The following is a 25,974-nucleotide window of genomic DNA, read 5'->3' on the forward strand; positions in this document are numbered from 1 at the left end:
AAACTTATAGTTAGGGAAAGGCTAGATTATCGTTGCACAACCTGTGGGCTAAGAAGCAATTTAAACAAATTCGATATTTAAGGCAACAACACTCAATAAACCGTACGCGCTAACCAGCAAACACAACGTTGCTCTTTTAATTTATCTGAAAATGTTTATGTCTGAATATGTTAGTTGTTGGGCTAATGTATGAGGAGAAGGCAGTCTACAAAATATTAAATCTTTCGTAGGCCGCTATTCAAATTTGCATATCATGCAAATTCAAGTTGGTTATTCTATATGTTGATTTTTTTTTATTAGGCTCAATACTTTTTAGACTATCCAAAATATACCTTTAGGCAAAAGTATATACAGCATCTGCTACAGACTGCATTGAACTTAGCTCTTTGTATGCTTTAAGTATAACAAGAATAAAACACCATCAACTGCCGCCATCACAGCCACTCAAGCAAACGCCATTTAATGGTAACTTAAACCTTTAAACGCATTTATATGCGGTTGTGTATGCACACATATATATATATAAGCACTTATAATTATAAAATCTTTTGGTTTAGTTTTCTCTCTTCCTCCTCGCTACAAATTGCGGTGTATGCAAAATCAGTGTAGTGGACCTAAGCAAACATAAGTACTATTTAGTGTTGATACTTATAACCAGGGTGTGGTAGGTGTATAATGTCAGCCTTTTAATGCATTTTGTAACACTAAAAACTACATTATCTATATCAGAGATCTACAAAACAGATAGCAGCGTATGATTCTGGGCTTTTAGGCTAAGTCCACTCATTCTTCTGGAACTGTTAGAGCTTTAAAATGAGTGGTCAATGAAACGGGCTTAGAAACGCATAAACTTAGAAATATAGTGCAACGGCGCCAGCATAAAGGCAGACAGTTCAAAAATAAGCAAAAATGTCGCGAAGTGTAGGAAGCTCTATGACTAAAAGCGATTCAAGAGTGTTTAGTCACTTTTAAAATTTTTTATATCCAGATCTTCTATCTGCGACATAAAAGACCTGCATATGAATTAAAAATTCTCAAGTTTTGATACCCATAATAATGGAGCGAATTCAAAGACCTTTCGTTGTTCTTTATAAGGCTAAGGATTTGATCTATTTAAAGATAGATGAAGGTTGGGGAAATTTAAGAAGGCGATAACTGGAGACCTTATTGAAGGAAAACGATATGGGATTGCAGGATAGATAGAACGCTGATAATTAAACTGAGAAAAGAGGAGTTGAAATGAAAAAACTCCCAATTAATCCAATGAGGCACAGCCACCTTGCGTTACTAGTAGCTATAAACCACATTTAAAAGGTTTTCTTTGAACAAAATAGTCGAGTCAAGGAGGAGCTAAAAATGAAGCTAGTGACTAACTATTCTAAAGGAATCCTTGTGATTGTAAATTAAACTGGAAAGCTCATCCTTAAACTGCAAAAATTTCAAACTAAATAGTTTTTATATCTACCACCGGGAGATTAAAGGCAATTGAGCCTTACACTTTAGCTTATCCCCGACTTTTTCACATAGCTATGTGTAAAAGTATTGCCCAGTAGTTAGCTCTCAACTTGCAAAGAATATCTAGACGGTAGTCTTTTCTCTCAAATTTTTGTAAAGCATTTTTCATCCTGTTGCGTTAGCATGCACTGCTTGACAGTTATGAATAAGGATATCCTTGTTTGGTTTTGCTATCGTAATATTTAATAAGATTTAGTTCGTTTTGTATTTGTTAATTTTTTTAAATTATCTAATTCATGTAATTATTTCATCGCATCATCAAAAGGCGGAGATATATCCACTGGTTGAGACGTTTCCAACAGGACACCCAGAAGGACACTTTAGAAACCCTAGGAAGCGTATATATGTTTGTTATTAGTATAATATTCTGAATCAATTTAACCGTTTCTGCCCGTTCGTCATTCTCTACGCGATAAATATTCTGTTGCTCGCAAAAAACTAAGCTATAAACTTTAAATTCGTTTCATGTTTTTTTTCATGTTTGTTTAAGTTGAAGGTGATGGGTATAAGTAATTCCATCACATCCCAATATAATTTTCTTATTTGCTTAGATTTCTTTTTCTTCAATAGCTCGCCAATCACGGGATACCGTCTAGATGCCTCACTGTGGTCGTCAAGGTGAGAGAAATGGAGACAAAGGGACAGGGTGTGATCCCCACCTGGAATTTGTAACGAAGTGTCATTGTTTTGTTGATGTTCTGCGTACCTACACCATATAAGCTACCCGATAGTCCTTAATTTAATGGTCAGATGGAAGTAGATTTTCTTTTCCGTTTTACCTTGAGATCGATTTGGGTGATGGCATGTAGTTGATTTATGGATAAAAGTATTGTCGTGTTAATCCTTTTTAGAGTTTGCTTAATAAACAAAAAAAAAAAAAATGGTCGTAAGGAGCCATGACATGGATTGTTAGCAAAGATGTTGTGTTACTCATTCATTTCATAGTAAAAAACATTCGAAACTTGACTTAGTTTGATCTCTAGGAAATTTTATTTTCCCTTTGTGATTACTCTCATGACGATTTCCTTATTACGCAAATGTTTTCATCAAGGGGAGAACACACAAAGATGCTTTTGCAGCTCGCATTTATCTGCCTTTCTAAGTTTGTTTGATTCTCAGAACTCTTGTTCGCAGGACTCTTTCCATTATTATGCTGCACTAAAGCGAAATTTCAACAAACATTCTTTGTCCCGAACACTGTGTGAAAGCATCGCGGAGTAGCTAAAGTGTTATTCATCCGCATGCTAAATTTTGGAAATGTAAGCAAACTACTACGTGCATTACCTACAATGTTAGCACTATATGTGAGACAGAGTCATATCAAGACATTAGCTAATTTTCGTTTGCTGCTGATCAAGGACAACACACACCTAGTGTTTTTAACAATACAAATGTGGATATGTTTAGATAAGAAAATGACCGATGAGTGTTCAAAATTCGCTCTAAGGCAATTATGTTTTATGTGTTATTGATTCTAATCGCCAAGGCTGGACGCCACTTCCCCACTTCATATACAATGTAAGTAATATTTTTTTTTTATGTTGAAAATAAATCAATTCTTGAATAATTAATTAGTGCTTGTCTCGATACTCGTTAATTAAATATTTTATTAATTTTCTGCAAAAACAAGTCTAAGAAAATTATTGCATATTATAAAGGCAAGAAGCAAGAAGAAAGTAAGGAAGCGATTAACAAGAGAGAGAGAGAGAGAGAGAGAGAGAGAGAGAGAGAGAGAGAGAATTCAACAAGGAATTGCCTGCAAGAGATGCAGGACATTAACCTTTATAATGCATAATTGCTGGCAATTTTGTAAGCAATATGAAAACCGCACCACTGTACACAATCGATTTGCAATTTTAATTTGTACACAAATACAAGAAGAAGAAGAAGAAGAAGAAGAAAAAGACAGAATTAAAAGAAAAGGAACGCAAGAACATTCAGTCTGGCAGCAAGTTTTGTTATAACCGATTATATAGAAGAAAAAGCAGGACACACCCACTTTCATACGACTATGGTAGGAATGTCTATTGAATAAACGGCTTATGCAACTGCAACAAATCAACATTTGCAAAAGAGAAAAGATATTGAAAAACGAGCAAAATAAACATAAATAAATGAATTGACGCCAGAAGGTAAATACAAATGTTTCTACCAGAATTTTCTTTGATTTTCAACTTTTCATTTGTTCAGCATATCTTTGGCTATAAAACTCTAAAAAAAAAAAATATTACAAATTTATACGATATTAACAACAATAATAATAATAATAATAATAATAATAGTAATAGTAATAGTAATAAAAAATTGAAGATAAATGCAAAATTTACGAGACATTTTAGAAGAAATCTCAATTAATATTAATTATCGGAATTCATTTTTGTGCAACTATTCGTTGTTGTTGTTGTTGTTAAATTGTCAACTTACTGGAATGTAATATAAAAGAGAAAGATAGAAAATTAAATAAAATAATGTTTTTTGAGATTATTTTACTTTTATTCATTCATGTTAATTAAAAGATATTGCAAAGAAATCGTTAGTAGGTCGACCAGTTCAGAGAGAAATGTCAAGTAACCCTAATATCAATCGAATTGTGGAGGAATCGTGCGGATGTTACGACACCTATTTGTGTATATACTGTAAATATGATTGAAAAACATGTTATCTCTATCTCTAGTATGCAGGCAAGAAACAAAGTGAGTTAATTAATAGAATTAATTAACATAAACAACAGAAAATTGAAAAATTCACTTAAAATTAACAAGTAAGAGAATTATATTCGGCTGAAACGGAGAATATTAAATATCTATATATTCCATATTATTGGGTGCGTGGGTGTGGGTATTTTTTTCTATTTTGGTAGAATAAAAGCGGAAAGTTACATCTTGTGCTTCAATGGTATCTTAAGAGTAAAGAACAAAAAGTGCGGAAAGCAAAAGTGTTCGCACTTTATATTGCATTGTGGGCGTGGCCTTTGTTCGGTTTAGTCCATTTTAAAATTCTCTTGCAAATTACTTTTTACGAATATATATTTCTTACAACAGATGCTGCAGAATTGGACAGACGAGCAGAAGAACATCTAGAGAAGAATATCTAGGCTTTATGAAATTTTCGAAGGTTTGTTCTGGCCGTTAAAGAGGATTAGGCAGAAAAATGAAATTTTGATATGTTATATATGTTATAATGTTAAGTAGGCGTGGCCGAGTTTTTCTACTTTTGTGCAAGTAATACAGCATCGCCCATAGAATATACCCTCATATTTTTACGGGTTCGATTGCTGTCATTTTTGAGTAATGGGCAAAAAATTAATTTTTGTTTTCCTTTGGAAAGCAGAGATCGTCCGTAGGCGCGTTCTTTGACCGACTTTGCCCATTTTGTATACTATCCTGCGTGCAAGAATTTTCAATGTTCCAATGGCAAATTTGAAACCGATTGCTTCATTGTCGCGACCAGGAAAATGTTTACACCACACATTACATAGACGGATAGAGGCTTCAATCGATTCGCAATTTGATGCTGATCAAAAGCATATATAGTTTATAAGGTCTATCAAATTTTTTGCTGGGGGTCACAAGCGTTTGGACAAAATGAATGTATTTCTCATCCTTCAGTGATTGAGAACTTGGTTGAAATTTAGGATCATATCGAAGCAAACAAGCAGCCAAGTGAAAGCACTGTAGTTGGACAAAGCCGGCCATTAATTACGCTAAATACAATTCTTCATTTATTTTTGTAATAAAATGACAAGAAAATTATACCTTGTCTACGTATAAAGGTACACTTTCCATAGGAGCCCGTACAAGGTAAGGTGCCCAAGAACTTGACCTGGCCCTTTTCAAATTTAGGAAACTTCAATAGGTTCGCAAAGATCTGAGCGTTATTCATATGTTTTTGGTCCAAAGTATGAAAATTTATATTTTTCGCAATACCTGGGGCACTTGTCGAGAAATTGCAATTATTTTTTTTTGAGTAACAACTTTTTCACAAACAAGTTGTTACATTGGTACTTTTCCTAAAAAGTGGCATATTCAACCCGTTTTCAATCCCTGTTTTTTTTTTTTGAGATATTTCAAAACTTTTGACCTACAGGGTGAGCACAAAATCAAATGGTCAGGCAGGTACAAAATGAATTTAAATCCATTTAATCTGACAGATGGATTCAGCTTAACTTTTGCGTGGCAATAACTTCACAAGTGATACCATATCCATATTGCAACATAAGTAGTGTAGTAGTATAAAAATAAATTGAAATCTTAGTTATTAACGGAGAAAACTTGAGATCTTGAGATGTCGAGTAATATGCACAGCTTTCTGACTCCGATTTTCTTAAAACGAGCATAATATTTGATAAATAGGAAAGTGCATAGGGATTGACATCACCTTGTGTGCCCTACACATTAAAGATGATATATAAATTTTCAGAAAGAACTAAAAATATGCTACATTTTTTTTTAACATTCCGGTCCTTTTTTTGACAGAATGTAAAACCTGAAACTCCTTTTTTCAAACCAAATTTTTTTTTTTACGTGCAACAAGTGTTTGCATCAATTTATCAACCGATATTTACTGCTGATTTTATATATATAACCGACAACAATGTTTTGGAACTTTGCTTTTCAGGTTTTTAACAATTGTAACCATTTATTCTACTGACTACCGACTAACAACCAGCGAGAAAGCGAGAAAGTACTTTCTATCTTCGTGGTCTTTAGAAGGAAATTTTAGCTGATAGCTAAGGTAATGTGCAGATGGGTTTTGGGCATAACATCACGTTCACTCAGTTAGTTAGGTAAGCTTTGTCTGTCCGTCTTTTTCTTCGATAGGCTAGTAATGGTATATCTATTCTTTTTATTCGTAACTGTTTGTTGTGTGCCCGACGAAGGTGACAACCGAACAAGCCATGGTTATAAAAGAGGAGGGAAACAGGCACGAAACAGATTCTATTTAGGAATATATATGTAGGCTTGGTCATCTCTTGCAAGTATTTTTATAGATTTTAAAGAACAAAAAAAAAAAAAATGAAAAAAAAATCGCAAAGCTAGTGCACTCTCGTCCGCCGACTGTGAGTATGAAAATGCATTTAAGTGTCAATTATATTGCTATTAAGAGATATGGCATAGAAATCACTTTTAACTGTGTTGGCCGATCTCCTGCAGATAAATGGTTATTTTTTGTAATCAAACTCTTACGAAATTATTATTATTGAAGTAATTTTAAGTGAAACATTATTTCAAAAAGTGACACTTTCAAAATTTATAACTTTTGATTTTTTAATTACCGAAGCCTGCTTGAGTGTATTGAATGTACTGGAAACTTGTCGTTAATAATAAATCAAAAGCTCTTTTCTGAATTTTTCTTTTCATCAGAAAATGAATAATTCAATTAATAATAATTAAGCGCCCCTACTTTTTTTTTTTTTTTTTGCACTATACTCCGTTTTACCGTACTGTACATGATAACGTATAGTTAAACGTTTTAACAAAATATTGCAAAAATTTTTTAATTTTTATATATATGTATTTTTGTTTTTTTTTTATTTTTCGGTTTTCTTTTTTTCTTCTTGTGACAATAAATTCATTACTCATTTGTTTAGCCTTCAATTACATGCTGCCTGCCACCAGCAAGCAAGCAAGCAAGAAACCAAGCAACATTGCTTGGTCCTCCTCGCAAGCAAGCATTCATGAATTGCCGCAATTAAGCTAAAATAACCAGTTTTCTACTCTTTTTTTATTATTATTATTGTTGTTGTTATTATTATTATTATTGTTCTTGTTGTTCTTGTTGTTGCATTAATGATTAATCGTTGCAACAAAAATATTGATATTTTCGCACTATAACAAAAGTTAAGGAGATGGCGAGAAACAAAACCAACATTACACCAAAGACAGAGATCGAAAAAATGAAAATAATAACAAAAAATACAAAATAAAAAATAAGAAATAAAAGAAAAAGATCAACGCTAAACAGGATTAAAAAAACTGAGAGTCAGAGAGATTGTAATCGAAGTATATAGCAGTATGCAGAGAATATTTTATTAAGCATAACCTTAGGTTACGTTTTATGTATGCTAGCGTACAACTAAAATAATAAAAATAAAATCGAGAAACTAAAAAACAAATATTGTGTCTCCGGCTATCTTCTGGGCAATTGTAAAACGTTTAAATATTAAAATAATTATATTTTAAATGTGCAAAATATGTTAAGCGATATGTTTTCTTTTATAGTTAAATAAAAAAATTAAAAAAAAAAAAAAAAAACGCTAATGAAAGACCATTGCATAGTGTGAATAGCAGAAAGGTCGAAGCCTATGCACGTTTGCTTAATACTAATGGAAGAGACTCGTAAAGTTGCATTTGCGCAATTACCAGCAATGTCGTGGAAAGCACGCGATTTTTGTCACTTCGAGGCTACAAATTGTTTACTGGAGCCCATCTCGGATAATTGTATATTCAATAATTTATTTATTTTTTTTCGATTAGCAATAAAGATGTCCGGCTATGTTTTTTAACTATTTTCAGCGGTTTCATGTGTGAATTATTTCTACACTTTGAGCCCTATTCTGCAGGGATAGCTGCCAGCTTGTGCACAGGAGAAACGAGCCTTTATAAAATGTTGATTGTGATTAAGACTATCGGAATAACGACTTCGGCTACGAACTATTATGAAAAATTGATATGAAAAAATATGAAATATTTCAGAGATAAAAATTTGCTTATATGAATCTGATATCATTAAATTTGTATCCCTATATACCGATCTTTGGAATTAGTTTCGACTCATTCTCGACTCATTATTTTCCCTTAAAGTTCATTAAACATTCTGAGATAATGAAGCGCGTTTGATAGCTTCTTCAATCAATCTTGGAAGAGTTCCGACATTTTGCACTTTTAGAGTGCTCAACGTCCTTACGAGTTCACATTAAGGTAGAAAAGTTTCACGAGTCCCTTCTAAAGCGAGAATAACTATGACCTATGACCCGTAAGATGATAGTCTAAGCTACAATTTGCTACAGCTACACTTTCCTTGTAAGTTCCTATAACTAAATGCTGGGATTTTTTTAATCTCTATGCATCTTCTTTTGGAAATTTAATATGCGTGCAAATTAAAATTTTCGTGCTCTCGCCAAAGACGGAGAATTTAAACATGAGTAGCAGGAAGTGGGATTTTAAGCTCTCCACATTTCTCTCACTAAATCTTTTCTTTTCTCACTTCATAAATCCTCCAAGAAAACATCAGCAAATTTGTTTTTAAAAATGCCCACAAGAATAGCAAACAGAAAAAGTTAATGTCAAAAAAAAAAACGACACATGTTGAGTTAACGCATACGTATTAGGGAAAAAGCTAAATCTTACTTACTCGTGGCCTTTAAACATTACAGTCTTCTAAACAGTTTGTGTGATGATGGTTAATATCGCAAACTACACATAATCAAGTCAGCCTCAAGGAGTCATATGTTTACAAATTATTTCCAATATATGTGTTTTCAAGACCACAAAAGCACAAGATGCTTAGATGGCATTAAAAGAGTCCAAGTGATGATGATTGCGACAACGCATTCGCTATTTAAAGCGTAGTGTGTTGTGTAGAAAATGAGAATAGCGAGCGATATCATTAAAGGAACTAAATACCTTTTCTTTCTTGAGTTCTTTTACTGCAAAGCAAAAAAATTTAAACCATATGGACTAACTAATAAACCCTCTTCTGTTAAACTCCCACAAATCCACTTTAGCTGCAAGCAAAGAGCAATGTCGGTGACTTTTTTTTTTTTTTTTTACGATGTAAGCGATGCAAAGCAAACTTCTATATAAAAGAACTGCGGGCTAAATAATAAGCACTATGGCAACAACAACAACAACAACAACAACAAAAATAGTAATAGCGTTAGCAAAAAGGTAACAAAAACCGAAATAAATGCCTCAATTTCAAATAAATGACAGACTGATAGACCGGCACCAGTAGAAATGAACGAAAAAAAAAATAAATAAATAAAAATAAAAATAAATAAATAAATAACAAAACCAGTCTTTTTTCGTTGCAAGGAGAGAGAATTAACGCGCGGCGTTTACAATACCATACGTTAGGCTTGAGCACAACAAATTGAAAGCTAATAGAGAGGGAGAAAGAGAAAGAGAGAAAGAGAGAGAGAGCGGGCACAAGAGAGAAGGAGAGAGAGAGAGAGCGATAAAAAGACAATAAGAACAACAAAAAGTGTAAGAGTAGAATGAAATCAGTTGACTTTGACTGCACAATATGGGCCAATGTTTCAATGTTGTCGGCTGTTATGTTATTTTGGCATTCAGCAGCAGCACTAACCATTATGGGTACATGAACATGCAGCCTGTTGCATGCGTTATTCGTTGGCTATTGTTGGTATCGTTATTATTTTTTTTCTCTTCTTTTGCTTTTTTTTTTTTTTCTTCTCTACTTTATTTGCCAACTCTTAGTCTTTTACCCACCGATAGAGCGCTAAGGGTACACTAAATTTATCTAATCACTTGTATAAGCCAGAAATATGCATCAGAGACATGCAAAGTCCGCCTGTCTACTACTGGGTTTTCCAAATTCATTCAACACAAATGCTCAGTTTGCACATTTTATTCACATGGACTGACGATTAAACAATTGATTGTAAAATTGTAACTACGCGTCCCCAGATATATTTTCCGATATAAATCCGTTCGTCAAACTTCAAGAAACGTTATAGGGATATTTTTAATGTGTTGGCGACTTTGATTGACTTTGCTTAATGTGGGGGGTATTAGATTTTCGCTGCAAGCCTCTCTTTTTTTATTTTCTTACTCGTCGTCTTAGAAAGAGTTCACATAAAATCCTATTGAACTTTTTTTTTTTTTTTTGCTTTTGATTTTTGTCTTATAACAACCATGACGATGGTGATGAATGTTTAAAAATTTTTAAAGTTGTTTAGTTTGTGATGTTAACGTTGTTGTTGTCGTTTATTTTTTTTCCTTTTTTTTTTTTTGTTGTTCTATATCATTACGGTATTGTTTGGAAAGGCCATTTGTCCTTATTACATACTTTTGTGCTTGTCATCAAAGTAAGAAGAGATATTAATTTTGATATGTCCTTTGTAACATAGTCGAATAACTAAAGGAAAATTCTGTCATTTCTAGAGGATCGATCTAATATATTTTCGGCACATTTGACGAATGCTTATTAATAGGAGTTTAAAAAAAACCAGATGTAACTTGACAACAATTAATGGTAATGATGTTTGTAGATCGAATTTGAAAATGCACTAAAAGAAATCTTTTCGCTTTAAATTTTTACAAGAAATTTCCTTTATTGTACACCTTTAAGCTGGTAACTAACTTTAAGCTGATTTTATATAATCCGATTAATACACCCAGGAGTAAGTTTAATATTTTTTCAATCCCATTATTATATTGTATATCGGCTAACACAGGATAAGTATTTAACCAGAGCGCCATATACTTGCGATTAAATGGGATGTCAATCCCTCCGTCGTCAATTTAGCCGCTTGTGATTGATATGAAAATTTGCATTCGATTAGGATAAAAAACCGTTTCAAATTCTCGGTAATTGCGCTATAAACTGTGTAGTGTTAAGTGTTGGCTAACCGATACAGCTAAGATCGGTTTATGTTGTCTTTTAAACGGTTTACGTATACCGTCCAAGATAGAGCTCAGTGAGATCAGTGTATTTGGTCTTTTGAAGGGCCGCCACACACCGTCCGCGAATTTGAAAAGGTCCAAGTAAAACCAGCAAGAAAAGTGAGATACCGTTCACGATCTGATAAAGCACGCGCCTTAGGTACAGGGGTGTAAAGACGTTTAACACCGCACGCATATTTGGCTGTGAAAGAGAGCTGTCAGCTTTGTTGGAACGGAGGATACGGCGACTAGTTAGATTAAAAAAATATCCTAGAGATTCAAACGAGATTCTTGAAAAACGGTTCATAATACGTTTACATTTCACGAGTGGCATATATTTGAATTATTCGAACAAAACTAACAGCAACAGGGGCGGTCATGATCAAAAAGATCGTTCACTCTGGAAACAGTTAACGTTGCCCCAGGCGATGCAGAACGACTAAGCCTGTTCAAGCAGATAAAAAAAAAAAAAAAACAAAAACCACCCGCGACGATGAATCATAACTCATCGCGTCGTTACTCCCGTGAGCTCCCGTGAATGAGTGCAAAAGATGTACATTTTCATCGCTATAAACTACACGGCACGCAGTTATGATTTCGATCCTAGTGCTTATCTTACTCGTGTCAGACGTGAACTTTTTAGCTTCCGTAAAATTCGATGAATTCGATTTGCATGTTATGCTTAACAATTCATTAAATATGTCCCGTTCACATAAAGTGTAACCAAGCGCATCGTCGATCATTTGTGAAAAAAATGTGTGAAAAGCAATTAAAAGAATTCTAACGTTAATCACGTGCTTTCTACGTACGTTCTACAATAAATTTTTCGGTCCGCATCAAATAATCTAAAACGATTTGATAAAATAAACAAGACCGTTGAGCATATTTCGCGTGCAAATGATCCTAATTGGTCCACAAACAACTGCAGTCAACAACTAATCGAACAACTTATTCACTTGAAACTCATAAGTGATATTACTCATGCAATAAGATAAATGCATTAACAATATAGATGGTGAGCACCCAAGAGTCGCCCTAAGGCAAAATACGTTGTAGTGTTTTTCTTATTACTTTTTTAACTTCAATTGAAAGTCGATTTATTTATTTATGTTTTTTTGATTTAATTGTAATTATTTTTATAAATAATTGAAAAGTAATATACAAATAGACATTCGTACACACACTCACACACACACACACATATATATAATATGTATGTTTGTTCATTATCTTGAATTGTATGCATTTCATTAAATTCAATATGGTTTTTATTGCAGCTGGTCGGAGCAAAAGATTTCTTCACATTTACGTATACGTATTGTAAGTAAGTACGTACGTTCATTTGTGTTTTTGGCTTTAGCTAGTTTCGACCGGCATACTCAGCATGATATTTGCTATGTAATTATGCGCATTTCTGTATATGTGTTTGTGTACTATTTTATTTTATTTTATTTCATTTTTTTTTTTTTTTAATTTTTTATTTTCCGAGATGCATACATTTTGCTAAATGAGTTTGAATGGCTACTCATACCGACATTTAATGCCTTTTTAAAATGTTTGATTGTGCGCGAATGTGTAAGCCAAATAACGGTCTAAGACTGGTTTTGCTAACATGGTACTGAGCACATGCATACATACATACATACATACATACATATACATTTATGCAAGATTCGTTTATATTATTTATTAGTCATACCGTCTTAAAGGCATTTTAATGTTCAGCTAATTAAACCGAAAGTGGGTGAAATTGATAAAAATGATAAATATTAAAAACTAAAAAAAAAATTATAATAAAAATAATAATAATAAAAATTGTTGCTTGTTTATTAACGATTTTCGTTTTTCCATATATACAAAATCTCTTTGAAAGGAACTGGTTAAAGGAGAAAGCAATCTTTAATAAGTATTACGAAAAATGTTAGGTCCATAATTAAGTCTTGACAGATACTTTACAATAAAATTACAATAAAATTAGAAAAAAAAAAAAAACATTTTATTTAAAGTATGATCCGTCTATAACCATTCTTTCTCCCCACTTTCCTGGCAACATGTGAATCTCGCTATGAAAATTTAGTAACAATCCACGTTTAGATGTCGTAATAAGGATAGAACCGCTGCTCAGGACGCCTATCGGTCATTGTTAATATTAACAAGTAGCAGTCCGCACTTTCAAGGAAATTGTACGGCAGAGCTCATTCAAGCTGTAGTAGTCTACCCGTGAAAACTCTTGCAATGCGTTGCCTATCATTCGTATGCGAGAGGATGACTTTATGTCTGCTGATCTTTTTTGCAAGAGTCCATCGTTCAATTTATTCAATTGACTTCGATAGACATCTGTAATAACTCATTCGGTTTCGGATGTTGCATCCTATTCCATGTGATCTTCTAGAAACAGTTGATTTATCACCTGCTAAGCTGTTAACGAATCAATGCAATTTTGAGCGTCTCACGATTAGCGTCTGCATACACTGAATAATTCAATAACACTAAGTGGAAAAGTGTTATTTTATGTAGAGAAAGATCAAAATTAACGAATTTAATCTTTGCTTACATTCATACTTCGTATTACTTGATGATGTTCACCAATAGATGTAACTGTTGAACACACATTCAAGCAAAAATAACGAAGTAAAACAAAAGGAGAAAAACAATCGAATGAGAGTACAATGTACTCAGAACCAAAGCCACGGTGAGAAACAGATAAATAAATAAAAAAGTCGAAAGCATCGCATTTTCTATTCCTTTCGTTTACACGGACTAATCCAGTAAGTAGAAGTGGGAAAATAATTTAGGAAATTATTACAATAGTACTTGCGGGATGATGCCGCTCTTCCGGCGGATTCACACTTGGACCCAGGAAGACTCCTCGCAGTATATATATATATATATATATGTATATACAGATATAATGTTTCAGTTGTCCAATGAAAACAAAGGAAACGCATCCAATTTTTATCGAGATACAAGTTCGTATAGTTTGCCACAAAAGAAGTATGGAGGGGGTACGTTGCTTGAGCCTCAGCCTCTACCGTACATAAAATGTCTACCAGAGGCATGAGGTACACAAATTCTTAATCAGCTTTGGATTATAATTCTACTCAGGTAGTCTGTCTTACTTTCCGTATGTTTGCTGATGAAGTCTTCGGTAAGATCACACCGTCTTGCTTTCAACGGATATAGTCTTCTCTTTTATAGCACATAGCAAAGATCACTGGCGATTGAATAAATAACAAATTTCGATCAAAAATTTCAATCTGTGCAATTTTTATGCAGATCTCCCTCAACCAAGATCACATTATAAATTTCCAAGGTAACGGTACAATTACAGCAGCTACCGTACGCATATCTAGTTGAGCATATCACAACCATTAAATCGTTACATTGTTAGTGAAAAATTCATTGTCGAGTAAAATGCCACATATAAGATCAATAATAATCAATACCTTATCAGCGATTTATTTGCTGGTTTCATTTAATTGATTTTGATTTACATTAATTATCTTTGTTTAGATATAAAGTTCAAAGTTTTGTTAGAAGAAAATTAATTACAAGCTAATTAATTAATTTAAAGTGTTTAATGATCTTAATGCATGGTGAATTCAGCAATTATTAGCAATTACTGCGTTAAGTTTGATACAATGTTGCAATATTATACATTTATAAATATATTAAGTAAGCCCTTTGTACTATTGCAATAAGAAAAATTATGAAACTCGTTTCGCTAAGAAACATTGCACTCTTCGAACTTCAACTAGTAACTTTATAACGGTGTCTGAAAACCGGATGGGGCAACCATTCCTAAATTTACGGTTTAACATAATTCCATAAAAGAAGTCGGCCAATACATCTAAGACAATACGAGATATATATATTTTTTTTTTATTATTTTTTTATTTATTTTTTTTCTCGGCTTCATTCAAGCATACAGAAGTAGGGGACCATTTACTTTAAGTATAATTTTTATAACCATCATGCGAGGATGAGGAATATATTATCAAAACGCCCATAACCAAGCTCCATGGACCCCATAAAGTATATGCATGTATATATATATATATATATATTCTTGGTCAGCATTAAATTGCAAATCCATGCAAGCATGTTCGTCTGTCCTTCTGTTGCTTACCTATGTAATGTGGACGATAAATTTTCTCCTGGTCGCCAGAGCAGATTTAGCAAAAATATTCGCCCTTCTTGTACGCAGGGTGGTAATGAAAATGGAACGAATTGGTTAGAGCAAAATCCAAAGCAGTGGATATACATGGACATACATCTATTTCATCAACATATAATTTGTAGATTTTTGTGTCACTACTCATAAATTAGGTGAGACATAAGGCTAAGATTTTATACATTTACCTTGTGGAGGATTTAGTCATGTGAGAAAATGGAAAAAATCGCCCACAAAGTCATAAGTGATTAAATTTTTACTTTTTCAATTCTTTTACATTTTCTGTCATAATGTTGAAAAATATCCTCTACATTCCTCGCTGGATAATTTACTATCTGTCTTAAAATTCATTGAATCTGAAAAAACGAATGCTGGACCCAACAAGGCGGGGCTTTCGAAAGTAAAAGATCTTGGAGAATGGAACGCGACAAACTAAGTGCGCTGTTATGCCGAATAGATTTTGAACCTATATATAAAACTTATAGTGAGTAACGATTAACATTAATTGATAGTCCAGATAGTAGATACCGTGATGGGTAAGAAGTAATTTATATATCAGACGACGATCACTTTTAATTTAAATTGAACATCAACACCCGCAAATAGTTGAACCAGAATAACATTATCAGCAACCGTATGAATTCAAAAAAAAAAAAAAAAAAAAAAACCGAAAGTCCCTCAATAATTATGAATGCTATAAAGACAATTTACAATCAAGTAGTGACAATAGCAGAATCTAGCGAACGATATAATTACCAAATAATCGTAAACGATTCATTTTATTGAACATTTTCATAAAACTTGACAACATTGTTGCAAATGCATGCATGAACCAGTTTTTAATTGTAACCTAATTACTTTTTTTGCACAAAAAAAAAAAAAAAAAAAAAAAAGAAAAGCAAAAAATTATGAATAATCGCACTGCTAGCATGTCAAGTTCAAATGTTAAAGATCCTAAAACATGCAGTCAGTCAATCGGTAACACCATGAAATGTCATCCAAGAACACGTCGTTTATTTTATATAAGCTTACAGTGCAAGCCTTTGCTAATCGTCATCATAACACAATGCGAATACAATGAAAAACATAAGTCAACTGAAACGAAGAAAACCACCAACGAAAACAATTCACATGCTTGTAGGTAGATATCTGTCAAGTAGAGTTTTTAGTTTCAATTTCAGTCTCTGGGTAGTGTCATCACATGCAATGCATAGTTAGCGAAAAAAGAAAAATAAAAGAAAAGGGAAGTAACAACAATTGCTTTTTCGTAGCGACAGTCTAGTCTGTACAGGAATTTGTTTGGATTTTTTGGGTTCAATGATAGATTAGATGTCTGTTTGTCTGTCTCGACGATTATCTCTTTGTTTCCCTGGTCTCTGCATTGGTAGTTTACCTAACAAGTTCCCTTTGCATAAAGCTTGACTTGTTAATCTCTGGCTGAATGTATTTTGTCCCAATGTATATACTAAGTTGATGACATTAATTTGACAAGTAACTACAATTTGTAAGTGTTTAAAACGTGACGCTGTAGATACACGTGCAGTGCCGAGTGCAAAATACAATAATTTCGTGAAAATTATTTTCTTTTTCGCATAAAATTGACTAAAACAAATAGTGAAACGTTATATGCAGACAACGGCGAACTTGGATTTATTCATCTTTTCGGCAACTGTTGGTCTTTAAAAGCAATCCACGGACACTGCTTTTATCCCTACCTTTAAAGTGACTTTACTAAATCGACACATAGTTGAAATCGAAAATTGCTTAAAATGGTAGGATAGTTACAAAAATATCTAAAACATTTGCACGAGAGTATATTTGTGCTTTAGCTGCTATGAAACGAGTATATTTAGTTTGATAGGGGATATATGCTCTGCTCGAAATTTCTTTTGAATTTTTACGGTCATAAAATTTCCATCGATGAATGATTGAAAACAGATAGAAAACCGGTTATTTTTTCGCTGCCTTGGAAAACATACATCTTCACAATTGATATTGTATTGAGTTGGCCATTATCAATAATAGCCTGCATACAAGGACTTTCAGTAGGCAATAGTTTCATGTTTGCGGCCAACACAATCCTTATCATAGCCAATTATAGAGATGGATAGATGACCACCCTGAAATAGGCTTGGAATTGAATATCGGTCAGGAATATATACAAGATTTCTGACGCTTGATTGTCCATGCCGCCCCGTTTCAATGGCGTATATACGATTTGGTAAGTCTACTCGGGAAAAATTGACGCTACTTTTTAGATTAACGGTAGTGATGAATAGTGAGTTGCAAGTTTTTGCTGATTGAAGCCCTTCCGGAAAAGGCTTAATTTATAATAAATTATGATGAAAATTAATTCATAGTAACTTTTCAGCGCAAACAATTTCACAGGAAACAAATTTGGACCACATAAGCCTATTTCTTCTAGGCGCTATCACGCAACGCAAGTAATTTATGGGGAGAAACTCCAACCTTCCAATATGTGAACTTTCGTGAAAGTTATGACCTTGCATGGAAATAATGTGTACTTCTTGGTGTATGATTACTAAAACGAGCGAATAAACGAGCGTACTAAGCGAGATAATGTAGGATATCTAACAGTCGGCTTCGACCGACTATAATGTTCGTACTTGTTATTGATTAAAGACTTTTCGTAGTGAATTTTGGTTTTAACAAAGTATGCTATTTGAATAAAAATAAATTCATAAAAATAATTTACATATATTTTCTCTAACTTATATGCGTGTACGCGTATTATGCAAAAACCTCATTCGTACAATTGGAAAGAGCGGCATAGCTTATGAGCAAGAGAAAAAAAAAGGTTTTTTGCATACTTCAAAGTGTTATTAATAAATAGTTCTTAGTTTTGGGCATGGAAAGGGAGCAGAAGGTTATATGTAGGTATAATTCAGCTTTTCCGAGTAAATAAATTATTTTATGAAAGTCCTGAGGAAATAAATATAAAGAAAATGTAGAAAGCGATAAAGTGTACTATGTACATGTATTTACATATATATATATATATATGTGAATAACTGTCGACCGGGCTTCGGAAAAGCATAATCATCACACAGTTTAGTGCACTATATACTCGAACAATGAATTCCTTGTTTTGTTGTATTTATGTTGCCCCTATTCATATTTATGATGTTTGTTTGTTTCTCCATATATCCAATGATTCAGCTAATTTTATACAAGCCTCAACTTTTGTGAGTGGCCTTTGCCACAGTTCTTTAAGTAACTTTAATTAATATTTTTGCAAAATTTTCCAGCTGACACATGATGAGGACAATTTTTAGAAAATTTCATTCATTAAGTTGTTTTTGTTTTCAGTTTTCTAGTAATGTTTGGTAACGAATTGAGTTTGAGTAAGCAAAGAATCTCGACAAACAACTCAATGGTCATGGGTTCAAATCTCAAATGCGGTAGAGTTTTCAATAAAGAGTCGCTAGCCTTAGATGCTAATGCTCTCAGACTTTAGTCTTCGAATTTATTGCTGTACCTAAATATGAATAATAACAGAATGCCGCGAGTTAGCTATCGATACAGCTTTTCAAGACGTTTAAGTTCTTAATTTAGACGAGATATGAAAGTAGACTACCAGAGTTTGACTTTGATGAAAGGCGCATTTCTGTACCGGGTTATACAAGCAGATCAATAAGATCATCTTGTATTTGCCATTGTTGTTTTGTACTAATTTACTTTTGTCTTCAAAAAGAAGGAAAAAGGTGAACAACTATCTGAGCAGGTCGCCTGTCATGCATTTCCGACATCACTAAATATTATTTTCCGAAGACTAAAGTGACCAATGTGCGGCCATTTTGTCTGTTGAATACATCTTTCCTTCACGCACCCTGCACCATTCTATTTCATGTAGTCATTTTTGCAACGTTATATATAAAGTGGTCGAAAAACTAATCCGATTAGAGCCATTTTCTCCTCCAAATGTCCTCCAAATATCAAAAAAGTTGCGACCTGAAGGTTGAATAAAACCAAAACGACGGATAGATGGACAGACACGCTTAGATCGATTTAGAAAATGACACGGTCATCATTCAGTGTAATAAAAGGTGTTCCATACATGGGCACAAACTTAGCATACCCTTGTAGTACAAGTGGTGAAGTGAAAATAAAAATATTTTAAATTACATTCAGCAGCAAACAGTGGGATATAACAAGAAATATGTTTGCAGGAATACATGAGGTCTACTTGTTTTGAAAAATGTGACATAACTATTAAATATTCTGTTATATATATATATATATGTCTTTTGCAAAAAACATGTCAATTCTTTTTGAAAACCATATTCTCCTTTATTATCACAGTTTTAATATGACATTTTTTCCATTATAATCTAATATTCTATGATATGAATTAAAATTTGTACTTACTTAATATAATATATGAATGAAGAGCAAGTTGTACTTACCGCTTCAGTTTTAATATTCAGTGTTACGTGAACGGGCGATTGTGAATTACAATTGCTTGGCACAGCTGGCGTTGTTGTTGTTACATTAGCGGAAACGGAACCGCAACTACCATTGCTATTGTGGCCGATTGGTGGACTTGGGCCCATTGAAGTCAAAACAGTTGGCGAATGCGGTGAGATACCACGCAGCGAGGCGACCGCCACCACACTTGAATATGGTGAAACAGATGGCGATTTGTTTGTATTTGAATTCGTGGCGATGGCAGCAGTGGTCGACGATGAAGCTGTCGTCGAAGAATTCAATGATGATAAAGATGAAGATGTAGATGAATTCGAGGAGGCTGACGATGACGACGAGGACGACGAAGATGACGACAAAGAAGATAGAGTTGTAGAACAAACGAGGGGACCAAGTGCTGCAGATGTTTTTGGTGTCGGCGTGAGACGCTGCTGATGTTGTTGCTGTTGTGTTATTGAGGTTGCTGCTATTGGTGCTGTTGTTGAAGGAGTAATTGTAGTATTTGATAGTGTAGTAGGTGAAGCCATTGATGACGTAGGACTCGCTAAACTAACGCTAGCGGTAAGATGTGCAGCAGCTGCTAAGCTGCTGCCTAATATACTGCTGGCCGCATCAACAAATTCGCGTTTCATTACACCACCACCGGATACCCCCAATGAGGCAGTAATGGCAGCCTCACATGGCAAAACGGTACCAAGCATTGTTGGGGCGTTATCGGCGTTACGATTGTTACTGTTGCTTTCAGCCTCTTCGCAACCTTCCGCCATGTCAGTTAGGCATTGTGATGTTGATGTGACTGAAAAAATGAAATTTCAATAGATTTCTTCTTCATTTTATTTCATTACGATATATGTGAGTAGATATGATATTGACTGACGCTATTTAGACAAGAAGAGACGAAATATGGTAATTGCTTTAAAACGAAAAACTAGATTAATTGATCTGATTAAATCGAAAGAATTGTTGACTCATTTTAGTCCATATAGGTCAAGCGTTTTGAAAGCGGTCTAAGTAGATTGATTTACTATTAAAATATTAAAATTTTTTATTATCTATTTTTGCTCAGCTAATTAATATCCAAAAGTGCGGGATATTTAAGGTAATATATAGCAAAATATCGGTCTAGATATATATGGACTTAAGCCATTTCTCAAGTGTTTGTCTTATTTTGTTTCGAATTTTTACAAAATAGTTTATAATTAAAATTTTACTTTAGAATAACTTTATACACTTAAGTAGAGGTCGGCATAAAAACCAATACTCCACTAGCACGATTCCATTCTACACAAAAACTTTTCTATTCAATACGTATACAAAAATCATAATTCTCTAAACTCATGCAAATCCTTATAACGAATGTCTGCAATCATCGTTATTATTTTTGTTGTTGTTGTTGTTGTTGTTGCTGTTGTTATGCATGTCGACCATACCGACGACTCGTAGTTGACCAAACATACAAATGCATTGACCGTAGAAAGCACATGGAGAGAAGAGTTACAAACAAGCGGCGACGGTAGCAACATATGGAAATGTCTCATACGTCTTTCGACGCCTTAAGCTATAAAAAAGAGCAAGTTATATAGTAGGAGAGCAGCGTGTTTGCAAGTGTCTGTGCGACAATGTATACGAGTAGAGGTATACGTGTAAGGTTTTCTGTCAATGTGTATTTGTTTGCGTGCATGCGTGTGTGTGTGTGTGTGTGTGTATGTGTGTGCCAATGTTTAGGTGAAGTCCTAACGCTTGTCCTGTCCTGTTGTTGTTGACGTTTGGTTATAATTTTGCTTTGCTGTTGTTGCTCTAGCTTGAATGCATAAATGCATTAATAAACACAGTTTTACTTATATTAAGCTTTCGAATTCTCTCTATCTGTGTTTTCTATAACCTGCATAACACACACACACACACAAATACTCATTTACATGCAATAAGCAAAATTAATTATAGCACGTCTCTGCATACACCCACATACTTACATGCATAGAAACGTATGCATATGTGGAAGCATTCATTGCACGACACCCTTTCATTATCTACAAGTTCTACATTTGGTTGCTATATAATTCCGTTTGCTTAAGGGCATATTTCGGAGATTGTTTCAAGATGTGCAAGCGGCAACAGAGTGAAAGAGCAGCCAGAGGGGAGGTTACGAACTCATTAAAGGCCTTATGAAGAGCACGATGGCTACAGCACTTACAATATACGCCATTCAGCTCATAAATTAACTAAGTTTTCTAGTAGTAAGAGTTCTTACATTTAAAGGGGAGGGGGAGAGTAAGAGTATAGGTAAAAGAAAAAGAGAGCGAACGGAAAAAAACCGAAAATGGCAAGAGAGAAGGACTTTAAAATGAGTTCAGTAAACTCTACAATATGCACACACACACACACACACACACACACATATATGCACACACACGCACAAGCTCGCATATATTTTAGATATATATATATAATATAAATATATATATGTATACACATATATATGTAAATATACACATATAATATGGTATATATACGAAATTATACATTGTCCTAGTCAGCGTCGTATTCATTATACATTAAAATCATCACCCTTCCCATAAAAGGATAGGGACAACAAAGACAAGACCAACAACAATGTGAACTCATTTCTAATTTAGCATAACCAACGTCGTCGTCCAGTAGGTGCTTCATGTTTTCGTCTGCACACGTATGCATGCATATGCAAGTAAGAATTTGAAACCTACAAGAATCCCTTAAGCTCCATACTCACTTACACATTGCCTTGCAAAAATATCGTAGATATACTTTCGATATACTTTACGACTACATACATACATAAGTTAGTGTCAGTGCGATGATATGAAGGTAGTCAACAACATTGTGGATTGCAATCAAATTTCTAATGGGCCTCAATTGTGCACATATACACATACATGTCTGGCAAATGCAGCTGCTGTTTGCAGTAACAACAACTAATACACCCACTTTTACCCATACTCGTATCTCAGCTTGTAGTGGTCAATTTCAACATGTTATTGTTTTTTTAGGCAAAGTTGCATTTCGACACCTAATGTATGGGTTAATACTTTATCGCATGAAAAATTTTATTTTAATAAAAATACCTGTGTAGTTTGCTTTGAAAAATGTAATTAACACGATTGTGAACTAAATGCAAATCCTAGGGCCAAATGATCCAAGTCGATTTTTTTTTTTTCAAGTCAATACACATAGGATTTTTAAACTGTCGCATAGACGATCACGTAAGAGTCGCGACCACCAAGTCTTTATTCGCTGGGTCTAAATCTCAGTATCGTAGATCACACTTCGTCGTAGTTATGGTAATTGTGTAGCACTTATCCCCGCGAGCTAGGGTGTGTACATCCTTTTTTCTTTCTCATCATCACCATGCTATATATATTGCATAGGCCATCCCTTAAGTAAATGTTCGTATTAAAATAATAAAAACACATGTATTTAAATAAGAAATTGACTTGGGCCACTTTGCAAATAAACGATTCGAACATACTTAAAAAGGTGCTTAAAAGGTGCGGTCTAAATTTGGGTTACAGGGATTGTTAAACGTTTATAATTTCTCTATCTTCACTTTATCTAAATCATACGACCTTAAGTAACAGAATTATTTCACGTTTGGATGGAAGTTAAGCAATTAAAAACGAGTCTCAAGGAAACATACTGAACGCAGTCTACAACTTTACAGAAGAATAAAATCTTCAAACATTAATGTTAATCGAAGTGATGGTTAATTGTTTTTGTCTTTGCCAGGTCGCTTTTATAATTTTTTTTTTCATCTGATCACTTTAATATGTGTAAAGGTGTAAAGAATGTAAAGAATCACAATATTTTCATTATCTGAATTAAAGATATTCGACTAATGTTTATTGTAAGATAATTTAAATTCACGAACATAAAGAATTATTAAAAGTAAGCAACAAAGGCTTGACGTATGTACGATATTACAACACGCCTTGACAACTTCTGCCTGTCGACTATGCGATTTTCGGACTTGCCTCATTGACTCCCACCAAACGACTGACTCCTGTTTCATTGTGTTTCTCTGTAGCGTTACTTTATCTCCTTCGCTCTTCGCTGCTTCACTGCTTTTCGAGGCATCTTTATTTTACATAACTGGATCAATGAGAAAGTTTCAATATTTGCCTGCCAACAACAACTTTGACTGCAAATTCCGCCATTTTTTTAGTAAGGATTTTGAATAATTAGCTGAGTTGTTACTAAAATCATATATTTGACGAAACGTGTCCGCACGAACATTATTCCATTTTCCAAGAAACGAAATTTTGAAAATGTAAAAATTAATTACAGATTCATGAACTTTTACCTGCCGGTGCATCTGGCCTTTACCGAAAAGACTAAAAGCAAATCGTGGCGGTGGTCGTGGTGACTAATTAATTCGTTTATAAAAGGCTAAGCAGAGTATTTACGGTTGTCAAGGTCAGTCGCGTCAAGAGAGTTGAATAGTAATATTCGAGAGGATAAGACGAGAAGAGCATTATAAGTTCCTATGTATAATTCGCTTGTAGATGGATCTAATCACTATTCTATGGTGCGAGCATAATGTTGGATTGGATTTGGATTAAAAATCCCAAAGGGGCACGTTGCACCTAACAATATATATTCTTTAGGAATAGCATCAAAGAAGTTGTAACGAAAGTTGAGCGTCCAAGTTCATGCCTCTGCTGTTCACTCTCCTCTGTTTTGGTTATCTACATCCATTTCTATTGAAAGGTCTTTATATAAATCATTTGAATATTTGGTATGGAATTACCCATACATATATATATGATTAGTGTCAACACTTTTGTTGAGCTACGCTTAAACTGAGGAAAGGGATATAAAATTCTAGCTTGTATGCAAGAAACCAACAACCCTTACTTCCTCACGTAAAGAGTTTCTATTTTTGCCAAACATATTAATGTTTATTTACGCGCATATGTGTTTGTAGAATCATTGATTGTAGAATTACAAATATTAATTCTTTTTTTTTTTTTTGTTTTATACACTCAATGATAACAAATGTTCTAAGAAAATTCACTGCCAATAAAAACTACATAAATGACTTACTATGAAAATATGATAGGAGTTTCTCTATATGCGGAAGACTGAGAGTCTTGGCAAGCAATTATGTGCAATTAAGATGGCTATGTGTGTGTGTGTGTGTGCGTCAGTGCTTAAATCAGTAAATGTATTATGGGCAAGTTTTCTTCATCACTACGATGACGAGGTCCAGATAATATGTCACATTGCCTAGTAAGCTAAAAGCAAGCAAGCAAACAATGCATAACAAGGTAGAACTGAAAACAATCGTCAATACTTGATTTATTGTTTTATAGCAAAACTTTAATCTCATTTATCATGATTTGTTTTTTTTTTTTTTTTTGATTCAGGTCAGTCAGGTTAGGCTCATTTTCATATCGCTGCCAACTCATTTCATATATAGCTGCGAAACAATACAACAAATAGAATATTTCAAAATATAATGGAGTAGTGTCCACAGGATGGCATAGGCGAGTATATGGTATAGTAGGATACAATATGATAGGCTAGGCATCCGTAAAAAGCGGATAAGGCAATTAATTATAGTACACGTTGGGGAAAGATAAAGACGGCTTCTCTTCCGTACTTGTACTTTTTTATCTGATTGACTAGAAAATCCTGACCTTTTCACAAGACGGAACAATATAGGGTTAATATATTATAGAATGTCGTATAATCAAGGATCGGATGATATGATACGATATATAAGAGAGGATAGGATGAAATAATCGAGGTCTCACGTCAGACGAAATAAGATCAGGTAATATACGTTTGGATAGGATGGCCCTATAGCTAGAAAGAACAAAAGAAGTTAAAGTAAGATAGCGTGTGATAGAAGATTCTTTACAGTCTTAGCATATAGTGCAGCATTTTATCCTTTTTCTTCATCTATTATAAAAGAATAAAAGAAGATTCCATGGTTAACAACACAGTTCATCATCTTTTTAGAAACTTTCAGCTTTCAGACGATGCCTGTTAAAAGTTCAGATCATTTCGATATTTGTTTACGAGATCCAGCGTATTTAGTGACGCTACTTTTATTATATTCAAAATAATAGAAATATCTGAACCAAAGAATCCTCTTTGATGGAAAAGAATGCTACTCAAATTCGGTACTGGCTTGGAAAGGGTTGTGGCAACTCTTCATGAATGATCAAG

General features: G+C 33.8%; 1 protein-coding gene across 1 annotated transcript in view; it reads right to left on the bottom strand.

The window, feature by feature from the left end:
- The window catches only part of LOC119636598 (serine-rich adhesin for platelets), a 153,373-nt gene that overhangs the window by 92,393 nt on the left and 35,006 nt on the right, over positions 1 to 25,974 (bottom strand). Inside the window, 1 exon segment of the mRNA XM_038032065.1 lies at positions 19,746 to 20,560. Within this exon segment, the coding sequence (XP_037887993.1) occupies positions 19,746 to 20,531 (786 nt within the window). The 5' untranslated portion in view covers positions 20,532 to 20,560.

This window comes from Glossina fuscipes, unplaced genomic scaffold (assembly GCF_014805625.2).
Source record: "Glossina fuscipes isolate IAEA_lab_2018 unplaced genomic scaffold, Yale_Gfus_2 28, whole genome shotgun sequence".
Classification (NCBI taxonomy): Eukaryota; Metazoa; Arthropoda; class Insecta; order Diptera; family Glossinidae; genus Glossina; species Glossina fuscipes.